The 20,066-nt window shown below is 38.7% G+C and overlaps 3 protein-coding genes across 5 annotated transcripts; 1 reads left to right on the top strand and 2 right to left on the bottom strand.

The window, feature by feature from the left end:
* Nucleotides 1-2: 2 nt before the first annotated feature.
* On the top strand, nucleotides 3-3,394 carry LOC116261949 (receptor-like protein 36). The gene is made up of 2 exons (XM_031640904.2): nucleotides 3-1,209; nucleotides 2,540-3,394. Exons 1-2 carry the CDS (start codon nucleotides 42-44, stop codon nucleotides 3,154-3,156), a joined length of 1,785 nt encoding a protein of 594 aa, XP_031496764.1. The 5' UTR covers nucleotides 3-41; the 3' UTR covers nucleotides 3,157-3,394.
* A 4,106-nt stretch (nucleotides 3,395-7,500) lies between these two features.
* Nucleotides 7,501-8,924, bottom strand: LOC116261952 (CST complex subunit STN1). Its single transcript, XM_031640908.2, has one exon. The coding sequence runs from the start codon at nucleotides 8,613-8,615 to the stop codon at nucleotides 8,106-8,108; it is 510 nt and encodes a 169-aa protein (XP_031496768.1). The 5' UTR covers nucleotides 8,616-8,924; the 3' UTR covers nucleotides 7,501-8,105.
* Nucleotides 8,925-9,328: 404 nt separating this feature from the next.
* Nucleotides 9,329-19,487, bottom strand: LOC116262959 (DNA repair protein RAD4). Of its 3 annotated transcripts, XM_031642508.2 has the most exons (15): nucleotides 19,233-19,487; nucleotides 18,852-18,923; nucleotides 18,556-18,665; nucleotides 18,101-18,481; nucleotides 17,907-17,999; nucleotides 16,963-17,055; nucleotides 16,750-16,851; nucleotides 16,229-16,278; nucleotides 13,717-14,487; nucleotides 12,914-13,043; nucleotides 12,493-12,576; nucleotides 12,186-12,380; nucleotides 11,917-12,072; nucleotides 10,233-10,442; nucleotides 9,329-10,080 (listed from the first exon to the last, which is right to left on the bottom strand). In XM_031642508.2, the coding sequence occupies exons 1-15, from the start codon at nucleotides 19,276-19,278 to the stop codon at nucleotides 9,703-9,705; spliced, it is 2,871 nt and encodes a 956-aa protein (XP_031498368.1). In that variant the 5' UTR covers nucleotides 19,279-19,487; the 3' UTR covers nucleotides 9,329-9,702. The 3 variants fall into 3 exon arrangements, 2 of the variants coding, with proteins under 2 accessions (XP_031498368.1, XP_031498369.1); XR_004174544.2 differs by lacking the exon at nucleotides 9,329-10,080 and having other exon boundaries at nucleotides 10,307-10,442; nucleotides 11,917-12,086; nucleotides 12,163-12,380; XM_031642509.2 differs by lacking the exons at nucleotides 9,329-10,080; nucleotides 10,233-10,442 and having other exon boundaries at nucleotides 11,959-12,086.
* Nucleotides 19,488-20,066: the final 579 nt, after the last annotated feature.

Below are 20,066 nucleotides of genomic sequence, written 5' to 3'. Positions count from 1 at the left end.
CTGGTACTTGCAGGCAGCGCGAATCGTGTGAGAGGCCAATCATGAGCTACGGTGCTGCACTAATGGCTGTCGCACCAACGTGGCCACTGCAGCAAAGATGCCTCAGTACCCTGTTAGTGATAAGTTTGCTCGTCGCCGTAAGTCCTATCTCATGCACTTCGGTGGAGGAGACGGAAACTCCACCACTAAAAGCTACAAGGCTCTGCCTCTCGAACCAAAGTTCAGCACTCCTTCGATTCAAGCACAGCATTCACAGTTTTCTCCAACCTGGAAAGCTCACTTCATGGCGACGCAATGGATCTGACTGCTGCAATTGGGAAGGCGTGACGTGTGGCAGCCTCACCGGCTTTATCATCGCACTGAAGATACCTAGTGTGATAGATGGTTATTCCGGCAACATCGCCTCTTCCTTGTTTGAGCTTAAGCATCTTCAGCATCTAGATCTCAGCTGGAATAGTTTCACAGGTACCATCCCCAAAAGACTGGTAGAACTCGCCCACCTCACCCACCTCGACCTGTCCTGGTGTTCCTTCTCTGGTCAGGTCCCAGTAGAGCTATCTCAAATGACACGCTTGATCTCTCTTAATCTCTCTGGTAATCATGCCCTGCAACTGCAGAAGCCTAATTTCACAGCGCTTGTCAGGGGGTTAGCTCAATTGCAACACCTTCAACTCAATGAAGTCAGAATCTCCATGCGTGGCAGAGATGTAAGCTCGGCCCTGTCTTCATCGTCTCTCCAAAAACTTCAGACACTCTCCTTGTCTTACTGTAATATTTCCAGCCCATTGGACGACAAACTAGATCTCCATCTGCAATCACTGTTACACTTGAATTTGGGTGGCAACAACCTGCAACGTGTACCAAAGTTCTTGGAGAATCTCACCTCCTTAAATGATCTGGACTTGTCTGATTGTGGGCTACAAGGGAAGTTTCCTGAGAGCATTTTTCTGCTGCCTAAATTGGAAACCATGGATTTATCATACAATGAAGAATTGGTTGTGTCCTTGCCAACCAAAAACCTAACAAGGAGTGCCAATATTCGATACTTGATCCTTTCTTCAATCAAAAAGTTGTTTGATGACCTTATGATGCCATCACCACCACAACCACGGCTGGACATAGAATCAAATGGAGCCAAACAAAGTGTCTTGTCATTCTGCAGCTCAAATGGAATCTCCTTGAGGAATTTGTCAAGCAACACTCCACCGGGTACGCTCCTTCAAGGTCTATGCTCATTTACTTATCTCACTTATTTGGAGATTCACAACAGCTCTTTATATGGGACAGTTCCAACATGTCTTTTTAGTCTTTCCTCCCTACAGAAGGTGGACCTCAGTGAGAACTCTTTGAGTGGGACGATTTCAATGTATCTTTCAAGTCTTTCCTCCCTACAGGAGCTAGACCTCAGTAAAAACTCCCTAAATGGGATAGACCCGATGTGTCTCTTTAGTGCTTCCTCTCTGGAGTGGCTAGATCTCAGTTACAACTGCTTAAGTGGGAGCATCCCATCATCACTTTTCACCTTCCCTTCTTTGAGGTCACTAAACCTTGGATATAACAGGCTGAATGAGTCGCTCCCTGAACTCTACAACCCAATTTCAAATTTGGAAGAACTTTACCTCAATGACAACCTATTAAGTGGAGATGTCCCCTCTTTTATGAAGAACCTGCCCTCTTTGCAACTTGTATTCCTTAGCTCTAATGATTTCACTGGCATGATCAACGTCTCGCTCTTTTTGAGCTTAAAAGGCCTTGTCCATCTAGACGTCTCTAATAACAAAAGATTGAAAGCAGAGTTCTCTCATCCCAACAATCACACGCATGACACTTTCATGAATCTCTCGCCACTCCAACTCTTAAACTTCAGCTCCTGCAACATTCAAAGTTTCCCAAGATTCATTTGTCATTTTCAGAGACTTCAACAACTTGACCTGTCCTATAACAATATAGAAGGGAAGATACCATCTTGTTTGTGGAGCATTTGTGGTTTAGAAAATCTGGTTCTCGATCAAAACAAGCTAGATGGATTTCAGAAACCAGTTAACATTACTGGGTCGATTGATAGTAAGTCGGGATTTTCCTTGACAACATCGAGCAATCAAATCAAAGGACTGATCCCGGCTTTCCTCAGCAACTTTACTGGTCTTGGATTTGCCTATTTAGACATGTCAAACAATTCTCTCACGGGTGCTATACCTAATTGCATTTATAAAATGAATGGAGTGAAACTCAGAAGGAATCACTTACAGGGGCAACTTCCAAGTGGAATATTCGAGGAGCTGGAACTCCTCGACTTGGAATGGCAATTTTCTGACGGGCAAAATTCGAAAGTCGCTCTCTTATAGCACAAACTTGAAAGTTTTGGATCTGGGCAGCAATGAGTTAGATGATACATTTCCTGCTTGGTTGGGTCAATTGGACCAATTGAAAGTATTGGTTTTAAGGTCTAACCATCTTCATGGACCCATTTGGGCATCCTCTTTCCCGCAAGCCTTTACTGCATTGAAGATCTTAGACATATCGGATAATCATTTTTCAGGCACTCTCCCGCATGAATTGTTTCCAGGACTCAAGGCAATAGTGAGTAAAAATTCAGAGGCTGAGGATTCACTGATCATAGGAAATTTTGAAGATTCTATTGGATCAATTGAAGTGGAAGAAACAATTGAAGGGAAAGTTCATTTGATTAAAGAAATCAGACGGGCCATGAACTTCATCGACCTATCCCACAACATGTTTATTGGAAAAATCCCCAAAGAGTTAGGGATGTTGAAGAATTTACGTGGATTGAATGTTTCTAACAACCATTTAGACGGTCCCATCCCAAAGTCATTGGGCAATTTGCTGCAAATGGAGCAGTTGGACCTCTCTCAGAACCATCTATCAGGAGTTATACCAGTGGAACTTGTGTCTCTCACGTTTCTTTCCGTCCTGAACTTACCCTATAATGATTTGGAAGGAATCATACCTGAAGGAAACCAGTTCAATACTTTTGATTCTTCTTGCTTTGAAGGAAACCCCAAGCACAAGTGCACAGGACATGCTTTGATGGAGAGGGGCAAAATGCTCATACGTTGGATATTGTTGATGAAGGCAACCAGGGAGAGGATGGATGGAAGTATGGATCGGTGGGGATCGGCTTTGGAATGGGCTTGATGACCATGACTCTGCCTCTCTTGTTTGCCAACAATGCAGCAGATTGGTATTGGGATCGAACTGATGGAATGGTGGATGTCATCGTGCTGCAAATTTATGCTTTTGTGAATTCTGGGAGGCCATCGCAAGTAAGGCGCATTTCCTAATATTCTCTCCTGATTCAGCTAAGTACTTAATGTATTAAAAATTAGTGATGGTACGCACAAAGGAAATTATTGAATTTCTATTCTTAAGATGACATCATGTTGCGAAGCTTATTCTTTTAGGCGAAGAACATGCTTTTGAAAAAATGGAAGAGAAACTATCTATAACATTAAAGAAATTGGGAGTAATAAAAAAACACACACACCTTGACTTTTCTCGTAATGTTGAACAAATTTAGCACCAGTACTGTTAATAGCACAAATAATCATTTACATGTTAACTTTAGGCTATTAGTAAGCTAAGCTTGAATTAATATCATAAAGGACCAAAACACTTTCAGCAAAGAAAAATTATAAATCCATTACTTCTATTTAGCTTTCCTGATTACATCAATAACATTGGTACATATTGAGTTTCTTTTGCTGCCCAAGTGTACAAGAGACTGGTTCTTGGTGCGCAAGTGCATTAAGACATGATACAAAACATTCAAAATATATAAATGTATATGTTTATCACAAAATATATGAAAATATTATATATATATATATATATATATATATACCCGAAAGCCCATCAAATACTAGGCAGCAAAATGTCGATGAGCCAGCTGGTACGCAATTGCCTAGTGAAAAAAACACTAAAGCCTTTGGACAAGAAAACTCGGAAAAACTTTTACACACTTAATCAAGTGCACTGGACCATGGACCCAAGTTCCTGAATTCCGATCAGATTTCAATTTGGTCTAAAATAGGCTAATTATTTGTGATTTTATAAATATTTTATGTTACCAACATTCACAATTTATAAAATCTCAATCTACTAGTTTATCTTTAAGCAGTGATGATAAAATTTCATTAATTTGTCATTTATATATTTAAAGTTCATCCTTTTATTCGTATGCATGCCAAGTCCATTTTAATTCATTTTGACAAATAACTAAATGTATATGCATACGCAACCTATATATATAACTATTGAAAATGCAGTTCCATTTTCACCAGTTCGTGTATATTTTTATCTTAAGAAATAAAATTAAAAAAGCAACTGCCCACTTGCCGGGCCGCTACCTAAAAATGAATAAACGGATGCATTTTCTACTTTGTAATTTATAATCTGCTATGACTTCTCACCCGGGCTTTCTACTGATAAATGAGTCGTCGACTTTGATATTTTTGAGATTTTTCCTCTATCTCTCTTTGAGATTTTTTTTTTTCGTTTTTTAAAGTTAGAAAATTCATGAAATTTTTTCTACAACATCAAAGATTCAAAAGGCAAACTAGAAATCTTAGGGGCATTAATACATAGTAGCTCAATTTTAGATCGTCAAAAACTTTACATCTTTTCAAAAAATCTTACACCTTTGAAATATGTAGTAAAATGGTTGAGATGCATGTACATGTCAATAATCAAATGGCTGAGGACACCAACACATAAACAAACAAAGTTTGAGAAACCGTCAATCCCTCAATCTCGACATGTAAACTAGGTGCATGCATACACACATACACACACAAAAATTCTAATAGAAATAGCTAATACACACACACATACTAAATAGTATGTGTGTCCTGCAATTTAACCTTGTGTAATTGTGATCTCATGTTTAATTTATTGTGAAACATATATTAATAAAGTCATTTTTTCAGTTTGAGGACGGTTTTGTGAGCCATAGAAAAAGCCTGCAGTTTTCTAAATTTGATGAGAAAAAAAGGAAAATTTTCTAAGAACCAATTTTACACATTTGATTAAGTTAAAGAAAAGAAGGACATAGAGGTCAAATTTACCTGAAGTAAGCCAAAGATTAATCACCAAACCAAAGTTTAGCGACATATCCACATGCTTCTATTGATCTGATTCACATATGTCAAGAGCTGCACTCTCTGATCATCTTTTAGGGTGAAAAATGCCACACGGACACAAATTTACCAAAACAATTTAACATGAGAAGGTTTTGAACCAATACAAAGTTGTGCCCAACAATAACTTGAAAAAGATAGCGTGTTTAGCCAAAATGTTATCATAAAATCAAAGCATTGAATTGAACATAATTTTATAGGTTAAGCTCATACATTGAACAAATATTCACTTTTGTTACTTTAAAGACAAAAAGAACAATCTATGACCAAGATTTCCAACGTCTCTAAATGTATTAACCGGCCCCGGCCAGTTAAAATAAAAATGATTTTTTTAATATAAATTATATTTTAAAAATAATAAAATTATAAATTACATTTTATCTGTAAGCTTGGTCATCGGGCCGACCCAGAACTGTTTTTTTGGGCTCGGGCCCGACCAGGTCAGGGTACCCAGCCCGATGCTCAGGGTTATTGACAGTTGATTTAAAGTTTCAGACAGTGTTATTGGATCATATTTTGTTTGGACCCTACTCCATATCCGAAGTATGAGGATCCATATAGCAGAATCCAGACCTATGTAATTGGATCCAAATATTCTCAAATTCATGCTGGACGATCAAGATCCACGGATCCTAATACTTATATACTTAAACCGTGTTAAGGTCCATTTTTTGGATAGTAGGCCGATCGTAGCCTGTTTATTTTCATATCTAACTTGATTTCATTGGAAAATGTGTAAGGAATTGAGAGCAATTTTTTTTTACTTACACAAATGTATATGAGTAGCATATATATCATGAAACAGTTAAAGGGAAAGTTATTTGTAAAGACAAAAATATTACAAAATTAACTATGTTATTAATCCACATAGTAGAGTGATCTTGTGATTTTTTAATTAGTATCTGATTTAATTTAGAATTATGTACCCTATGAAGAGTCATAACATTATTGGTAAGTCAGTAGTTAGTAGAAAAATTTACAGTTGAAGAGGAGGTTGATGAAAAGAAAGACCAAAAAATAGTATTAAGTGTTAAAAAGAAGGTTCAGAAAATTATTTCCATCGCTATATTTACTCATGGTATATTAACTATAAAAGTTTATTAATAAAATTGAAATATTTTAGGCAGTTTTTGCGTGTCTGTTAACAGGTTTCTTCATTAGCTTAAGCTTTTGCTATTTTCTCAATTCCAGGCTCCTAGTGGCTGAAAAATTTTCAGGCAATTTGATGGATGCTGGACTCTGCTCAATTTGTGGAGAAGAAAGTTTTGATGCTGGTAAGTGATGTGCTTTTCCTTTATTTTCCCTTTATGGCTTTATCCACAGGCCATGCTTCCTGTTGAAGTTAGCTTGTTCCAACCAGAGGAGTCAAATAGAGAGAAAGTGCTTCCATTTTGAAATTCACAACTTGTGTTTTGTAAGGACCATATGAAGAACGACTAGAGAAAAAGAAAAAGGGAATACCATGCAAGCAGATGAAGGTTGGCCTGTGAAGTGCTGTGTTTAAGTTTGTGCCTTTTGATGCATTGAGAATTGAGAACAGTCATATAGCGAGTACAGAAATAGAAACAGAAATAGAAATATGCATTGCTATCTCTTGAGTGCAATTTAGATCAGGCATAAGCTTCATCTTTATGAAATTTCTAGAAAAACAAGTTAAGCTGCTGATAGATTTTATAAAAGTTTTCTGCAAAATTTTCAGTCCCTCCTCTGGTTTACCTCTACCAGAAGGCTTTTCATTTTGGTAATCAGATCCATCGGTGAGGGTTCTTTTACAACTGTATTGGTTCTGTCCATTCCAGTTATGATCTTTTGCTAGAGGGCTTCCATTATTTGTCATCCATCCTGACATGGACTTGACTGCACCCAGCCTACAAAAAGAAACCGTCTGCATTTCTAACAGAGAAAACTAAATACCACATGCTACTTTGCTTCACTTGGCTCTGATCATAGCCGCAGACAAAGATGGAATCCGGGCTGTCTTGGCGTGGCTCCCTATTATTTCTTTCAGAAACAAAGACAAACTGGATGGACCAGAGAAATCTGTTTCTCTGAAATAAATTTACATTCTATTGGAATGCGTAATCCTCAAGCATCCTTCTCATAGTTGAAACTGGTATTTTAAGTTCAGTTCTTGGCAATTTCCAATTTAATTTGTGAAGCTAAAATTTTCGTCACTTTCCGCTAAAAAACTACTCACAGATCTTCCGTCCCTGTGGAACCGGATAAGAAGGTGCAAAGTAACCATGTGTACATAAAGAAATATGAAAAGGATTCATCAACAACTGGACGAGATTCCCAGGAAGGACTTGCTCCTTTGGTATAACAGCTTAACACGACTATTTTCTCCACGTTACATAGAAGGGATTGCTTGTTATGCTTAACAAAAGGAATTATGCTTAACAAAAGGAATTATGCTTAACAAAAGGAACATTTACGGGTGGAAATTGCACCAAATCTTTCAAAGATGGAGGAATTCACTGATCGCTCTGCTCTGCTCCCACCGTCAGAACATGAAAGCAGCGGTAGAAATGATCACTTTCAGCCAGGAAACAGATATACTTGAAGAAGCTGCAGAGTTTTAAGCAATCAATTTTGCTATGGAATAAATAAGAGCGAGAACCACCCAAAGAGGGGGAAAAAAAAGGTCATCATCTTCTGGAAGTGCTGCTCTGTTTTTGGCGGTTGTCTTCTCTTCTGAAAGCGTTTCTTTTGTTTGGACAACTCTACATTGACTGGTTTAGTGACGGGAAGAGATGGAGTATCCACTGCTTGATTACTACATGGGCCTCTTAGGAGACAGTCATCGAGGATAATCTTGAATCACGAATTTCTTCTATGCGTGAGCAAGTTGGGGCCTTTCTGAGAGCCCATTTTCATACAAGATTGTTGGAGAGAGAGAGACAGAGAGAGAGAGAGAGAGAGAGTACGCATTGAAGCAAGCAGTGGGGGCTATCGGCGAGGAGGGGGTTGGTCGTAGCATTGGGTGGCCAAGCGGATGCAGTCCAGCCAGTGGAGGATCTCCGCGTTGGGGTCCCTCTCGATGGTGACGCATGAGACGGTGATTTGCAGGGAGCCTCTGAAGTGAGTGACGCGCCCGCGAACCCGGGCGAGCCTGCCGAGCTGAACCCCTTCTGCCTGGTCAGCCGCGTGCTTGGCGGCGAGCTCGAGGTCGGAGGGGTTCCTCCTGGCGAGGTAGGAGCTGCGGTTGGAGGGGGAGAGGTGGTTGAGCCAGAGGATGCAGGGGATGCAGCCGGTGCCGTCGTCCACGAGGAAGCGGAGGAAGCCCTCCTTCCTCTCCCTTTCCACCACCACTCCAACCGCCTCCGCCCTGAAGATGGACCTCCCTTTCCTCGAGAAGGTCGGCCCCGAGGAGCAGAAGCCGTGGGGATGGGGTTGGTACCTTAGGGAGAGGAAGTCGAAAGCCAGGAGCTTGACGAAGGTGCGGGCCAGGGGGTCCATGCGCTTTTTCTATGTGAGAGCGGGAGAGAGAGCAGAAGCAGAAAAATTTATACAGTAGAAACTAGAAACAGGAGAGCCAAGAGAGGTTTCTTTTAGCTTAAACGGATGTTCTATTCCGTTTCGATGTGTGGCTGAACGTTGATCCGATGTGAAACGTGCCGGTAAATGGGAATGATTCCATAGTCCTTGTTTCATCATCTTTCCCACAGTACAAAAATGGTAAAGGAAAAGAGACATGGAACACACGGTACAAGTGGGGAGCAGGTTTTTCCTCTAAGAACACAAGTCTCTTATCCGAAAGAAACATAGCTTACAACAAGAATATGTAAATTATGGATTTGAAACAAGAATATGTAAATCCACGACCCTATAACACTTCTCTCCCTCTCTCTCCCTCTCTCTCTCTATGTGTGTGTGTGTGTGTGTGTGGCCTTGGTGGATAAAAGGAATCCCGAGTGGCGGTTCTAAAATCAGCAATCTGAGAGAAATATGGAATTTGATGCGGGCACAGCATCAGATCCGACGCATGAGCTCGGACCCGAGGTAATCAGATGATCCCTGAGAGAACTATGCTAATCTTTGGAGCACATAGGCACAGTAGTTGTATTTCTGATTAATTCTATGAAAAAAAGCTAATCTAATGCCCGACAATTTGATTTACACGCAAGTGCACCTCACTTTCAGTATTTTGATACACCGAATACAGTAAAGCCTCATGGCTTCGTATTTGCCTCATCAGCTTCATGACAGAAAAAACAAAAAAAAGTTAAACATTTGTTTGTCCCTTTTCATGGATACAACTCCTGCTATATTTCATATATAAGCCTTTGAGAATTATCACTATAATTACAGTAATAGTTCACGTCCTTTGTCTTTAAAAGAAGAAAGAGAACCAAAAAAAGAGAGAGGAAAAGCCTGACGTTCTTTCACAAAATGGATCTTCAGTGCTATTACTAGGAGCGGAGCAGCTGATTACATGCCAACACCAATCCAGGCTTCCCAAATTGCCTGATAGGCTTTCCCATCATAGAACCTAATATGTCAGCAGCAGTAAACAGACTAACAGCAAGAATATTACAACTGCACATTACATCTCTTCTACCTGGATAGAAAAACCACATGGGCAACGCTTTGTTCGCAGAGAGCTTGCTTCATCAAAGCTTTGGTTTTCAGCTGGGAACACATGTTCATGATGGTTGTTTGCAGCGACAGACAAAGCAGTGAATTTATCTCCCTGATTGCACACGGGACTGTGTGAATCCAACTTTATCTTTTCTTTCTCTAAGCCAACACCCTGATCACTGGGTATATGAGAAATTGGATTTGCAGATGGGGTCTCGTATGAGTTTTTCAATCTTTGCCTGGTTATTATGGAAGAAAGAAGTTGAGTCCACCTGGAAATGGCAAGGACTTCATTCCTTAACTTTTCTTGAGCTGCCCTTCTCTCCTCCTCCTCAGCATATGCCTGTAAACAAGATTTACCCTATCAAAAGGCAATCCCTTTTATGAAGTAAAAATAATGTGCCATTTCTTCAAAAAGTGAGGTAGGAAGAGACTTATTTCTGAAAGTATGACAAGTACTGAATTGCTGCTGTTTAGTAGCAGAAAAAATTTCACCTCCAAGATAGCTTCTCTGAATTCTTGACACACAACTATCCCTTCAAAAAGGGGAACAGATTGACCATTCCGGAACTCAAAGCCAACCATGGCAGGGGCAAAATCGACTCCCAGTCTTCTTGCAACAGGTTCCAGCCTAGGCAACCTTAGATGTACTGTTCCAGGTGGGAGACACTTTTCAGACCACACTTCTACTTGGCCACGGTCATTCTTCAGAAGAAAAGACACTTCATCAAAATCAAGATAACAGGACACAGAAAGACACAAGATGAGAAATAGAAGAACTTCTCGCATTGTCATTCTGTCTGCTGACATAACACAAGGAAACAAAGGTGCATGAGCTCACAAATTAACCATGTCTTAGGGATCTCCAAGGATATCAAGTGTTCAGGTTTGATGACAAACAGGTTGTACATGTTTGGAAAAAATCCTTAGCAACCCCGTAAACTACCCATGCCATAGTGGAAGAATGGTGATAATAGCCCACGCACATAAAAAAACAATAACAACAACACAAGACCTTATAAAATAAGCAAATAAAATTTTAAATATAAATTCATATCCATCACACAGACATATCATAGACTGAAGAAAGTTCTAAAATCTGCAAGAGGTAATAGGTTCAGATTCATTCTTGCACATCCATGGTAAAGGAATGTTTGCTCAATGGTCAACAAGAGCTGCATCCACATATTTATAGGTTTGGATCCGAGATCTTCAAGTTTGAGGCTGAGCTCATACGTATTGTTTTGACCTGATCTGACAACGTGGATGCATTCAGTACAAACAAAATCCTATCAATCATCGTTTTTTGTGGTTTTTACCCAAAAAATATGTTTTGAGGCTAGAAACTCTTGCATTTTCAGCCTTGACACGATAGATTCTGGTGATTCAAAGCTAATCATCACTGAAACATCCCAGTAGAACCCATCTCAATTGTTAGCTAATAATCAAACAAACTAAATTGTATACAATTGTAGCAAATATACATATGTACGTACACACGCATGTATGTACATGCATACATACATACATACACACACACACACACACACGATAGGTAGTCATTTATTAATGCCAGAGTTCAGACCAAATTACTAACCATTGGTATAATAGGGTAATTAATATGATAAGGACCTCCTTCAGCTGTTCATAGAAGCAAATGTAAATGTACTAGGAAATGACACAAGAGGAGGATTTTCTAAGAGGCACAAGAACACCGATGCTTTCAAATCAAAATTTATCTTTGAAAAATACTGGACAAACTAGGAATGGCAACTGACCTTTATATTACCTATATGCAACCTATGCTGCATCCTGAATCAACATCTGGTAGTTACTTATTGGATTCATTAATACTAAAGTTTGTTAAACAGATTATGCTATGGCCTATGGCCATTAGTCTTTTGACAAGCCAAACAACTATAGGTTTATAAATAGGAAGCCAGATGCTAATCTAATATTAGAAAGATTGATCACTTACTTTTTTCAGGGCCCTCACAACGCCACATGCCCACATGCAACAGAATAGCTAATCCATTATATTCAACTCTTTGCAGAAGCATGGATATTCTATCTTTGCTTACAACAAACACTGTCTAATTCTCATCAACTAAAAGGCCCCATCAGAAGTTCTAAACCAGGAAGAAACTCCAACCCTTTAAGTATAGAAGAGAAACATTACCTTTGGCACTATACCATCTGTAGCATGAGGTAAACATAACAATTCAGTTTGCCATTTCCCATAGAGTTCTAAAGTTCCTTTCTTATCATTCACTTTGAGCTCATCACCATCTTCAAATATTTGTACTCTATAGACATTTCGAGTGTGTTTCACCACCTGAAAGATCCATACTGGAAATTGATCAAATTAGAATGAATAGATGGTGGAGGATAGTTCTTTTTCAAATTTGAACATGTTAAGACACACTTAAGGGAACTGTAGTGCCTGACTTTTGCTGGAAGTTCATTTTCCTTGACTTGCAGCCCTTCTTGCAGCCATCTCTGTTTTGAGCATACTGTTTGCACACAACTTCGGGGATACACAGGATGACCAGAACAGTAACCAAGCAAAGGACCATTGGGATAAAGAACCTGATACTTTGTCAACCATCTTTCAATTGCGTAGAGATGATGATTTCTGTAAGCCTAAAAAGCCATTGACAGTCAATCATCACATAGACCTCTTATTATATATTTACATCTGCCAAAGAAGCATTATACACCTATATTTACCATTGCAATATTTAGTATATGATACCTGCTGGTTAGTTGGAAGAGGCTCTGTTAAAGCCCTCGTTTCAAGTTCCATATCTTCAAGGGAGCTCCTGGTAGAAACACCATTCTGCATGAGCACACTGAGATCATTAAAGAAGGAAGAGATGGATTGTTTTCATGCAGTTCAATGCACATAGAAATGACACCTTCGTGCACTAAGAAAAAGTAGTAATATTCAGCTCTTTTAAAATTTAACTAGTTAATAATTGCAGTCATAAGAAATAATAAACCACCATATATATGAAATTTTGATGGATAATATTTTATTACCAATGTACATTTGAAAAGACAACAATGAAGCTTGTAGAACCTTGTTGCTCAAAACAATCAGTAAATTTGTAATAAAGGAAAAGGATATTTTATTTCAAAGGAGAGCTACTTGTCAAGGTTGAAGTTACACTTACCTTAAGTGCCTCAAGTCTTGTAATTCCATCAGTTTCTCCAGACTCTAGTTCCTTCAAGGGTGCCATTACTGCATTCCACCACCTCGCATCAATGCGCTTAGAAGCAATGGTATACCACTTCATACAATACCTAGAAAGCCAAAAGTTACAAATATCATTACATGCAACTGAAATGTATGTGCTACTACCTAAAGACAACAGGTGTTCGATTGAGAGTAGTAGAGTACTGTTTTGCTTTCCCCAATAAATGTCATAACAAATACTATAATAGATGGAATCAGCAATACACTATGACCTTGAGGCACCAATATCATTTTTTTTTAAACCCAGCTGCTATCTCCTTATAGAATTTATCAAGTTAATAGCTGAATGTAACAACCATGTTTTAGGAAATCCAAGTACTTGCTCCTTTCTTATCATTTTAAAGAGAAAATGTAAAGCATATTCATTATAAGTCCAATAATTAGCTTCTCTTGCCTTAAGAAATGCTTTTCTTGTCCTTAAAATTTAACCTTTTTTACCTGACAATACATAATACAATCAGAGATTCACACACTTAATATAAGGTACGGAGTCCTATGTTGCTGGTGTGGACCACAGCAATATTTTTCTTTTCAATAGGCTCGACAATAGGAAAGCTAACAGTTAAATTTTACCATTATCCAGTGCACTCGCAGTTCAAAAGCAACTGTTTACTGTGTAGCATATGTTAGAAGCAAAAAATGGATCTCAATTTTGAAGCCTACAGCGAGGTCATGGTAATGCAGCTAAAATAAACATGTCAACAAAATGTAAATCCGAACCTCCGGGTAACATCCTTTGCACCAAATCCAGCAAAAGCAACTACATATCTCAGGATCTTTTTGCATGCAGCAACAGAAGCTTCAACTTTGTTTTCCCCATCAATGATGGCATTTGCAGCATCTACATGCACCCATTTTCCTGTCAACATCTCACCCTCACAGTAAACTTCAGCCCAATACAAAGGAGCACCTATTTTTCTTGTCCAGAAAGCAGAGGAACCTTCCTTGTTATTAAGATATTCTTGACATTTAGCTTTTGTATCAGGGGAGACATGTGCCAAGTCACTGAGAAGATTCTCAGAACATATGTGTGGATCATTCTGCTCAACTGCAGCTGCTGTGGCAGAAACAGCCATTTTTATTTGCATTTCAAATTCCAAGTCACCTTTCCTTTTCGACCCACTAGCATGTGAATCGGTGGCTACAGATATGCCATGTGTGTCACAAATTTGTGGTTTCATGATATCATCTTTAAAATGTGTATTTAACTGACTGGCATTTGATGATTCCTTGAGTTGCCGAATACTGTCATTTCCATTATTAGGATTTTTTTGTTGTTTTCTTCTCTGATAAGTTCCTAAAACGCTGCTTCTAAGATCTTTCGTGCTTGTGGAGGCACAAGGAGGAACCCCTGTGAAGAGTTGACCCAAGTTGGTCACCGCCTTTCTAGATGAGCTGCGGAGTTTATCCTGACCAACTTTTTCCAGTTCCTGATCTTCAGTATCCTCGATATCTGGTTTGAGAGGTGCAGCATCCAATATCGAGACGAACCTAACAGGAAATGTAAATACATTCATTCTTTGGTTTATGAAAAACAATATGCAATAGGAACAAAAAGATTTAAATATGAGTCAGAGAAAACTATATTTTAAGTCAAAGACCATATGATCTATAGCAACAGCTTAAAATTCATCCAGAACAGATAAAGGAGAACAACATCATAGGAGCTTATTTTAAGAAATGTAACATGAAGGTGTCAGTTACATGCACTTTTGGCCCTTATCATACTCAATCTTGTCGAGCATATTCAAAGCAAACCACCAGCTTGTGACAAGTTCATCATAGCACCATTCTGTGCAAACTTAAATAAATTGCTAAAAATCCTTGTTAATTTCTTTTGGTCAACAACGCAAATTGATGTTCCAACAGTTCTGTCAAAATGTGAAATGAAGTGCAAAAATTGTGTCTCATAGTGCAGTGGATGCTGAGGCAATTCACGCACAGGAAAATAGCACCAGAAGTTCAATAATATGCTCTACAGAATGCTACGAGGCAAACTACAATGAAAAATGTGCCTCCTGTGTGAAGTGCATGCTATTTTTTGTTGGTACAGATGAAGTGAAAGCCCTTCACATCCAAATTCAGTTATTCTACCAATTTAATCTGAAAAGGTTTTTAAAGAAATGTGGCAGCCACAATGAAATAGTGCTGCCCCTTCTGTTTCCTGGTCAGGTTGCATCTGCACCCCCGACATTGAAAAGGCTTCACCAACTATCTCCAGCAGGTGGCAACATTCCAGCCAGATTTTAGCAGGACTATGGTGACCTCTGTGTCTCTCTCCTTCTTCTTCCTCTTATTTTTTTCTCTCTTGTTCCACTTTTCTACTTCATAATTCCTTCTTCCCTCTTGTTCTTTTAAGGGAAAATACATTGTTGCAGTTTCTTAAGGTGCATTTTTTTTGTGCAATATTATTTTTTGTGTGTTATTTTACAAGACACATTTTCTGCTGCATTAAGTATATCTGCCATAATTTTCTATTTATTCCTTTTTCACCTTCTTTCTTTCCAACAGCAGAAAAAAGTCTGCTATACTTTATGTTTCTACATGTGCATGTGAATATATATATATACATATATATATATATATATATATATACATATATATATATATATATATATTGTTGAATTTTTTTAATTTAAAAATACGGCTTAGGCTTTGCACCCGGGCTCCACCCCTGTTCCGAAAGACCAAGGTTTATGCCTCACTTTCAAGCCTGGGTTATGCTTCACTAGGCCTGATTGCTTTTCAAAACATTAATGCCTACAATAGACATGCACATGCTAGTATAAAAGAGTGTCTATTTGTGTGGCAGAGTGTCTGTGACATGCTTGTGATGACACTTCGTCTCGCTTTTCAGTTTCAATATATGACCATGAGTTATGAAAAAAGTGTACTAATTCACATTTCCTGATTTTAAGACTTTTGTGCACTTCAAAGGTTGGGACACCCAGTCAAGTACAGGGCATTTTTCGACATCCTGTCTGAGTGTCCAAAACACATCCTAAAAGAAGCCCTCAGATTTTATGATGTTACCAGTATTTACTAGAACTTCATATCAAAATCTGAATGATTTCATGTAAATGAAGTCCACAATACTTTCCAACTCTCGAGGAACAATTCAAAAGAAAAGTTGGTTATCTCGTTAGTTATTAAATTATAGAGTAAGCAAAAAAATGTTGTTCAAAAATTAACACTAATAAAGGAGATGAAACCAATGAATGGATGATAGTACCGAGTAGTCAAACCAAGGGCCCTGAACAGTGCCACAGATAATGCAGCAATCTGCCAACAAAGAAACCTGTCATAAAGAATACAGATTCTGGAGTAGATAAGACTCGGCGATTTTACCATGTAATACAAATAGTGTATTGCATGACATTTCACAAACAAATAACCACTTGACATTTGGCACAAGAGAAGCAGAAATCCATAAACATCTATTTCTACTGCTGTGAAAGAAGAAAACAAATAGTATAGACAAATCATGAAACACAAAGAGACCTACTCTGTGCTTACTTATTCATAAAATAAGCTATCTAAATTTACATTCTACACTTATAGCAAAGTATTAGAGAAAATCAGAACCCTATGACATGGTTTTACATGAGCTGACAATATGGAAGACAAGCAAATGTCCTGCACCTGTTTACGAGTGAACCTTGCATATTGAACCTTGCATATGGTACACAATCATTCCCAGACGAAAAATGACATGACATCAAGACGGAAAAGGAAAAAAAGAAAAAGTAATACCTCTTCGGAATTCCCTACATGAGTTTCAATGACAGAAGATAAGCTTAACTTAAAGGGTCTCTCAATTGTTTTCTGGTTGTCCACATGGAAGTTGTTTCTCAACTGTAAGACATCCAAGTTGAAGCTGTTTCAGTCCAACACAGTAAAGCATGCATGAAAAGAAATAAATAACTCCATGTAACACATTAGATTTGGATATCCTTGATTTCATACCCATTCAACAAGAGGAACCAACTTATTGGCTGTCAGCTTCTGCTTTTCTGAAAAGTTCAGTAGGTGTGGGGGCAAAAGAGAGAACAAGGAAGCCTGCCAGAAAAAATAATCTGATTATAGCTGCACTTTTCAGAAATCTTGCCAGAGATATCAATTTAATGATTGTTCACATTAGTCAACAAAGATATATCATGTGAAGTTGATCACCCTGCAATAAAGTTGCATCATTAAATTAATGGAGAGAAAGCATTAAAGGAAAAACAAGTGTCTACTGCCAACGAAATTTCAGAATCTTTTCACCATAGCTTTAGGAAATCTCTGGTGGAGTCTCCAAGAAAAGGCCTCCATTTTTTCCCTTTTTCTTTCCACATTTTATGTAGATAATAAACATGGCATCTCGTGGAGCTTTCTTCACCTATAATCGACGGATGAGCCAAAAACCAGCATTTGCTGATACAAGAATATGCCAAATAACTCATCATACATCTAGGGTTTATCTTGAGCAAAGCCAATATAAATTTCCTTTATTAATTGCATAATCAACCCTAACTTGTTAACAATAGCATGATACTTTTTATTAGTGCTTTTGGTCTGCAAGAGATTCGAGGTACATGTTATCTCATGTGAGGAACATTATAAATTATTAGAGAATACCAGCTCCAGATGAAACAGTGAAAAACTGTTTTTGTGCAGTGATGTGGATGGAACCTCCTAAAAAATCCATTTGTTAAGATGGCAAAACTAGCATATACAAAATAAGTCTGCTGCTCAAACTGTAAACTACTCAATTTGCATTTAGACTTCCAACCTGAAATGCATTTAGATCTTTCCCTCTTCAGCTTCTCTAAAAAAACTACTACTGTATAAATGACAATAACGTGCACAAAGCTATAGAGACAAAAAAGGAGTTTAATGCAGCCTCCATGATAGATGGAAGAAACAACCTGAATCAGAGGATCATCGCAAGCAGCATCAACTAACCTTCCTCGTGCAAGCAAGCAAAGCAAATGAACCTTGTGGACAAGCTCAGCTAATTCCTGTAAATGAATGAATTATCATATTCTGACTGGAATGACAAAATGTGAACTAATAAGCAACTTAACAAGACAAGGCTGGGAGGCAAGGTACTCAAACAAACCTTCTCTTTTGCTGAGGCCCTTCGTGGCTGTTTTTTAGAAGACGATGGCGTTGAGAATTCAACCGTGACATTCTTCCTTAAATGATCAGTGACTTCAGTGCGTCTTGAACCTGAATAGGAAACACTGCCTTCTTCCCAATCCAGCTCATCAGAATCCGAACCTCCTCCATGAGAAGCACTACTAAGCCCATTCTTTATGAGCTGTTCATGACGTATACTTTTAGAATCGCATGCAGCAGCTCCCTCTCCATCTTCTCGCTTGTTTTCCTCTGTTTCTTCGTCCATCTTAGCAAAATCTTCGGAAACCCTCTTGGAAGATGCAGCAGACCAGCCATCAACAGAACCGTCGACCTTGTTAACGGACTTTTGCTTCTTCCCCAACTGCAACGGAATCGTACCAAATAGATAAGCAACAGAAGTAGAGGCATAACAATCAAACATGCAGATAGACTGACCACATTGAGGCATTCACCATCACCACGCTTCCCTCTCTTCTTCGCCGATACTTTACCACCTTGAGCCGACAATTTTGCAACTGCCTCCTTCGGTTTAACACCCGGATAGCCTGAGATCAGTAACTTGTCAAATGCTTACAGCTCTAAGTTTCTAACCCATAACCAACCTCTTCTTTTATCTTATTTTTATAATTTTAAGTTGGATGTTTCAGCAGATTATAGTCTTGAAGTTCCAGCATGTAATTTGCCGAAACAAAAAGGAAAATTTTACATGGTAACTATAGCCAACAATCCACCTTCTGTCTTTGATGGTTTCAGGTTTCTCCCTCCTTGAGAATCATTTCCCCCACCAACGTTCTCTTCATCACCTACCATCATACCAAAGCCAACAAAATGTGTAAAGAAAAACAAGTCAGAAATGAGTTTTTCACGCCGAATGGATTTTTAAGCATCACGAAATCCATCCCCACACCATGACTCCGCTTGACGTCTTGTATTTGGGCATTCTGGCCAAGGACCATCGCAAAATAAGTAGCCAAGAACAATCTAAAATCCCCAACTTTCGTTGAGATTCGGAGTGAATTAAGAAGCCATAACTTGGAAGACGAAAAAGATGATGGAAATCTAGTGTGAAGGTTCAGTTGTGTTTGGAATGCCAATGAGAGCGAGCCGCTTACCGGAAGGTTGTTCCTGCGGGGTGTTTGCTTTGCTTCTCGTTCGCATTTCAATCGCTTTCCTTTTCTCCTCTCCACGGATTCTTCGTACAAGCGAACGCGACCCCCTCTACCGCTAGTTAAGATCGAAATCGATGAGAAAGATTCGAGAACTGAAGGAGCATCGAGCCATTCGCGCGCGCGCCAAAAGAGAGAGAGAGAGAGAGAACGGTTGGAACCAGCCAGAGAAACAGACGGGTGCAACGCAAAACACCGACCCAGTCCTTGATTGGAGGCCGAGACCTTTGAATCTGGTACCAATGGTGTATTCGGATCTTGGTGACATAGTAGTAGTCCAATCAAATATTCAAGTCCAACTCCAAATAAACCGTAAAGAGTACGGATTCGGATAATGTCGAGCCTTAATCCTACTTAACTGGGTTGGATTCTGTATAATCGAGTCAAGACTCTATTTTTTAAAAACCATAACAAAATTAAGATCCGATAACATGTAATTGAATGGATTCTCATAGAATCCCAATTAAATACTAGAGTCATATTCAGATTCAAATGTGAAATTGCATGTTGAACCTGACTCCAACAATCTGATTCATGTTTATTTACCAAATCCGGCTAACCGGATATAAAATAGATTAGCAATTAGATGCAGTCATTCTACCCGTTTGAGTTCTTACGAATGTTCTATAACTAAGTATTCATAAATCTACTCCAAAATGTATATTTCTGCTGTACTTTTATATTTTTGTGGATATTTGACATTATGATCGTGTTTATCTTTCCTTTATATGTCATATCATACATACGAACACAAGTTTCCTCCTCGTTCTCTGTCCATGT

This window comes from Nymphaea colorata, chromosome 10 (assembly GCF_008831285.2).
Source record: "Nymphaea colorata isolate Beijing-Zhang1983 chromosome 10, ASM883128v2, whole genome shotgun sequence".
Taxonomy (NCBI): domain Eukaryota; kingdom Viridiplantae; phylum Streptophyta; class Magnoliopsida; order Nymphaeales; family Nymphaeaceae; genus Nymphaea; species Nymphaea colorata.
The sequence above is the reverse complement of the archived record's forward strand: the minus strand, read 5'-3'. Positions and strand labels throughout refer to the sequence as shown.

What these genes read in the sequence shown, in the direction of transcription:
- LOC116261949 (XM_031640904.2), top strand. Translation starts at nt 42, where the DNA reads ATGAGCTACGGTGCTGCACTAATGGCTGTCGCACCAACGTGGCCACTG. An exon ending in GTCAAGCAACACTCCACCGG is followed by an intron (nt 1,210 to 2,539) that starts GTACGCTCCTTC and finishes ATCATTTTTCAG; the next exon opens with GCACTCTCCCGCATGAATTG.
- LOC116261952 (XM_031640908.2), bottom strand. Translation starts at nt 8,615, where the DNA reads ATGGACCCCCTGGCCCGCACCTTCGTCAAGCTCCTGGCTTTCGACTTC.
- LOC116262959 (XM_031642508.2), bottom strand. Translation starts at nt 19,278, where the DNA reads ATGCGAACGAGAAGCAAAGCAAACACCCCGCAGGAACAACCTTCCG. An exon ending in CCCGCAGGAACAACCTTCCG is followed by an intron (nt 18,924 to 19,232) that starts GTAAGCGGCTCG and finishes GTATGATGGTAG; the next exon opens with GTGATGAAGAGAACGTTGGT. An exon ending in CAGATGGTATAGTGCCAAAG is followed by an intron (nt 10,443 to 11,916) that starts GTAATGTTTCTC and finishes TTTCTTCTGAAG; the next exon opens with AATGACCGTGGCCAAGTAGA.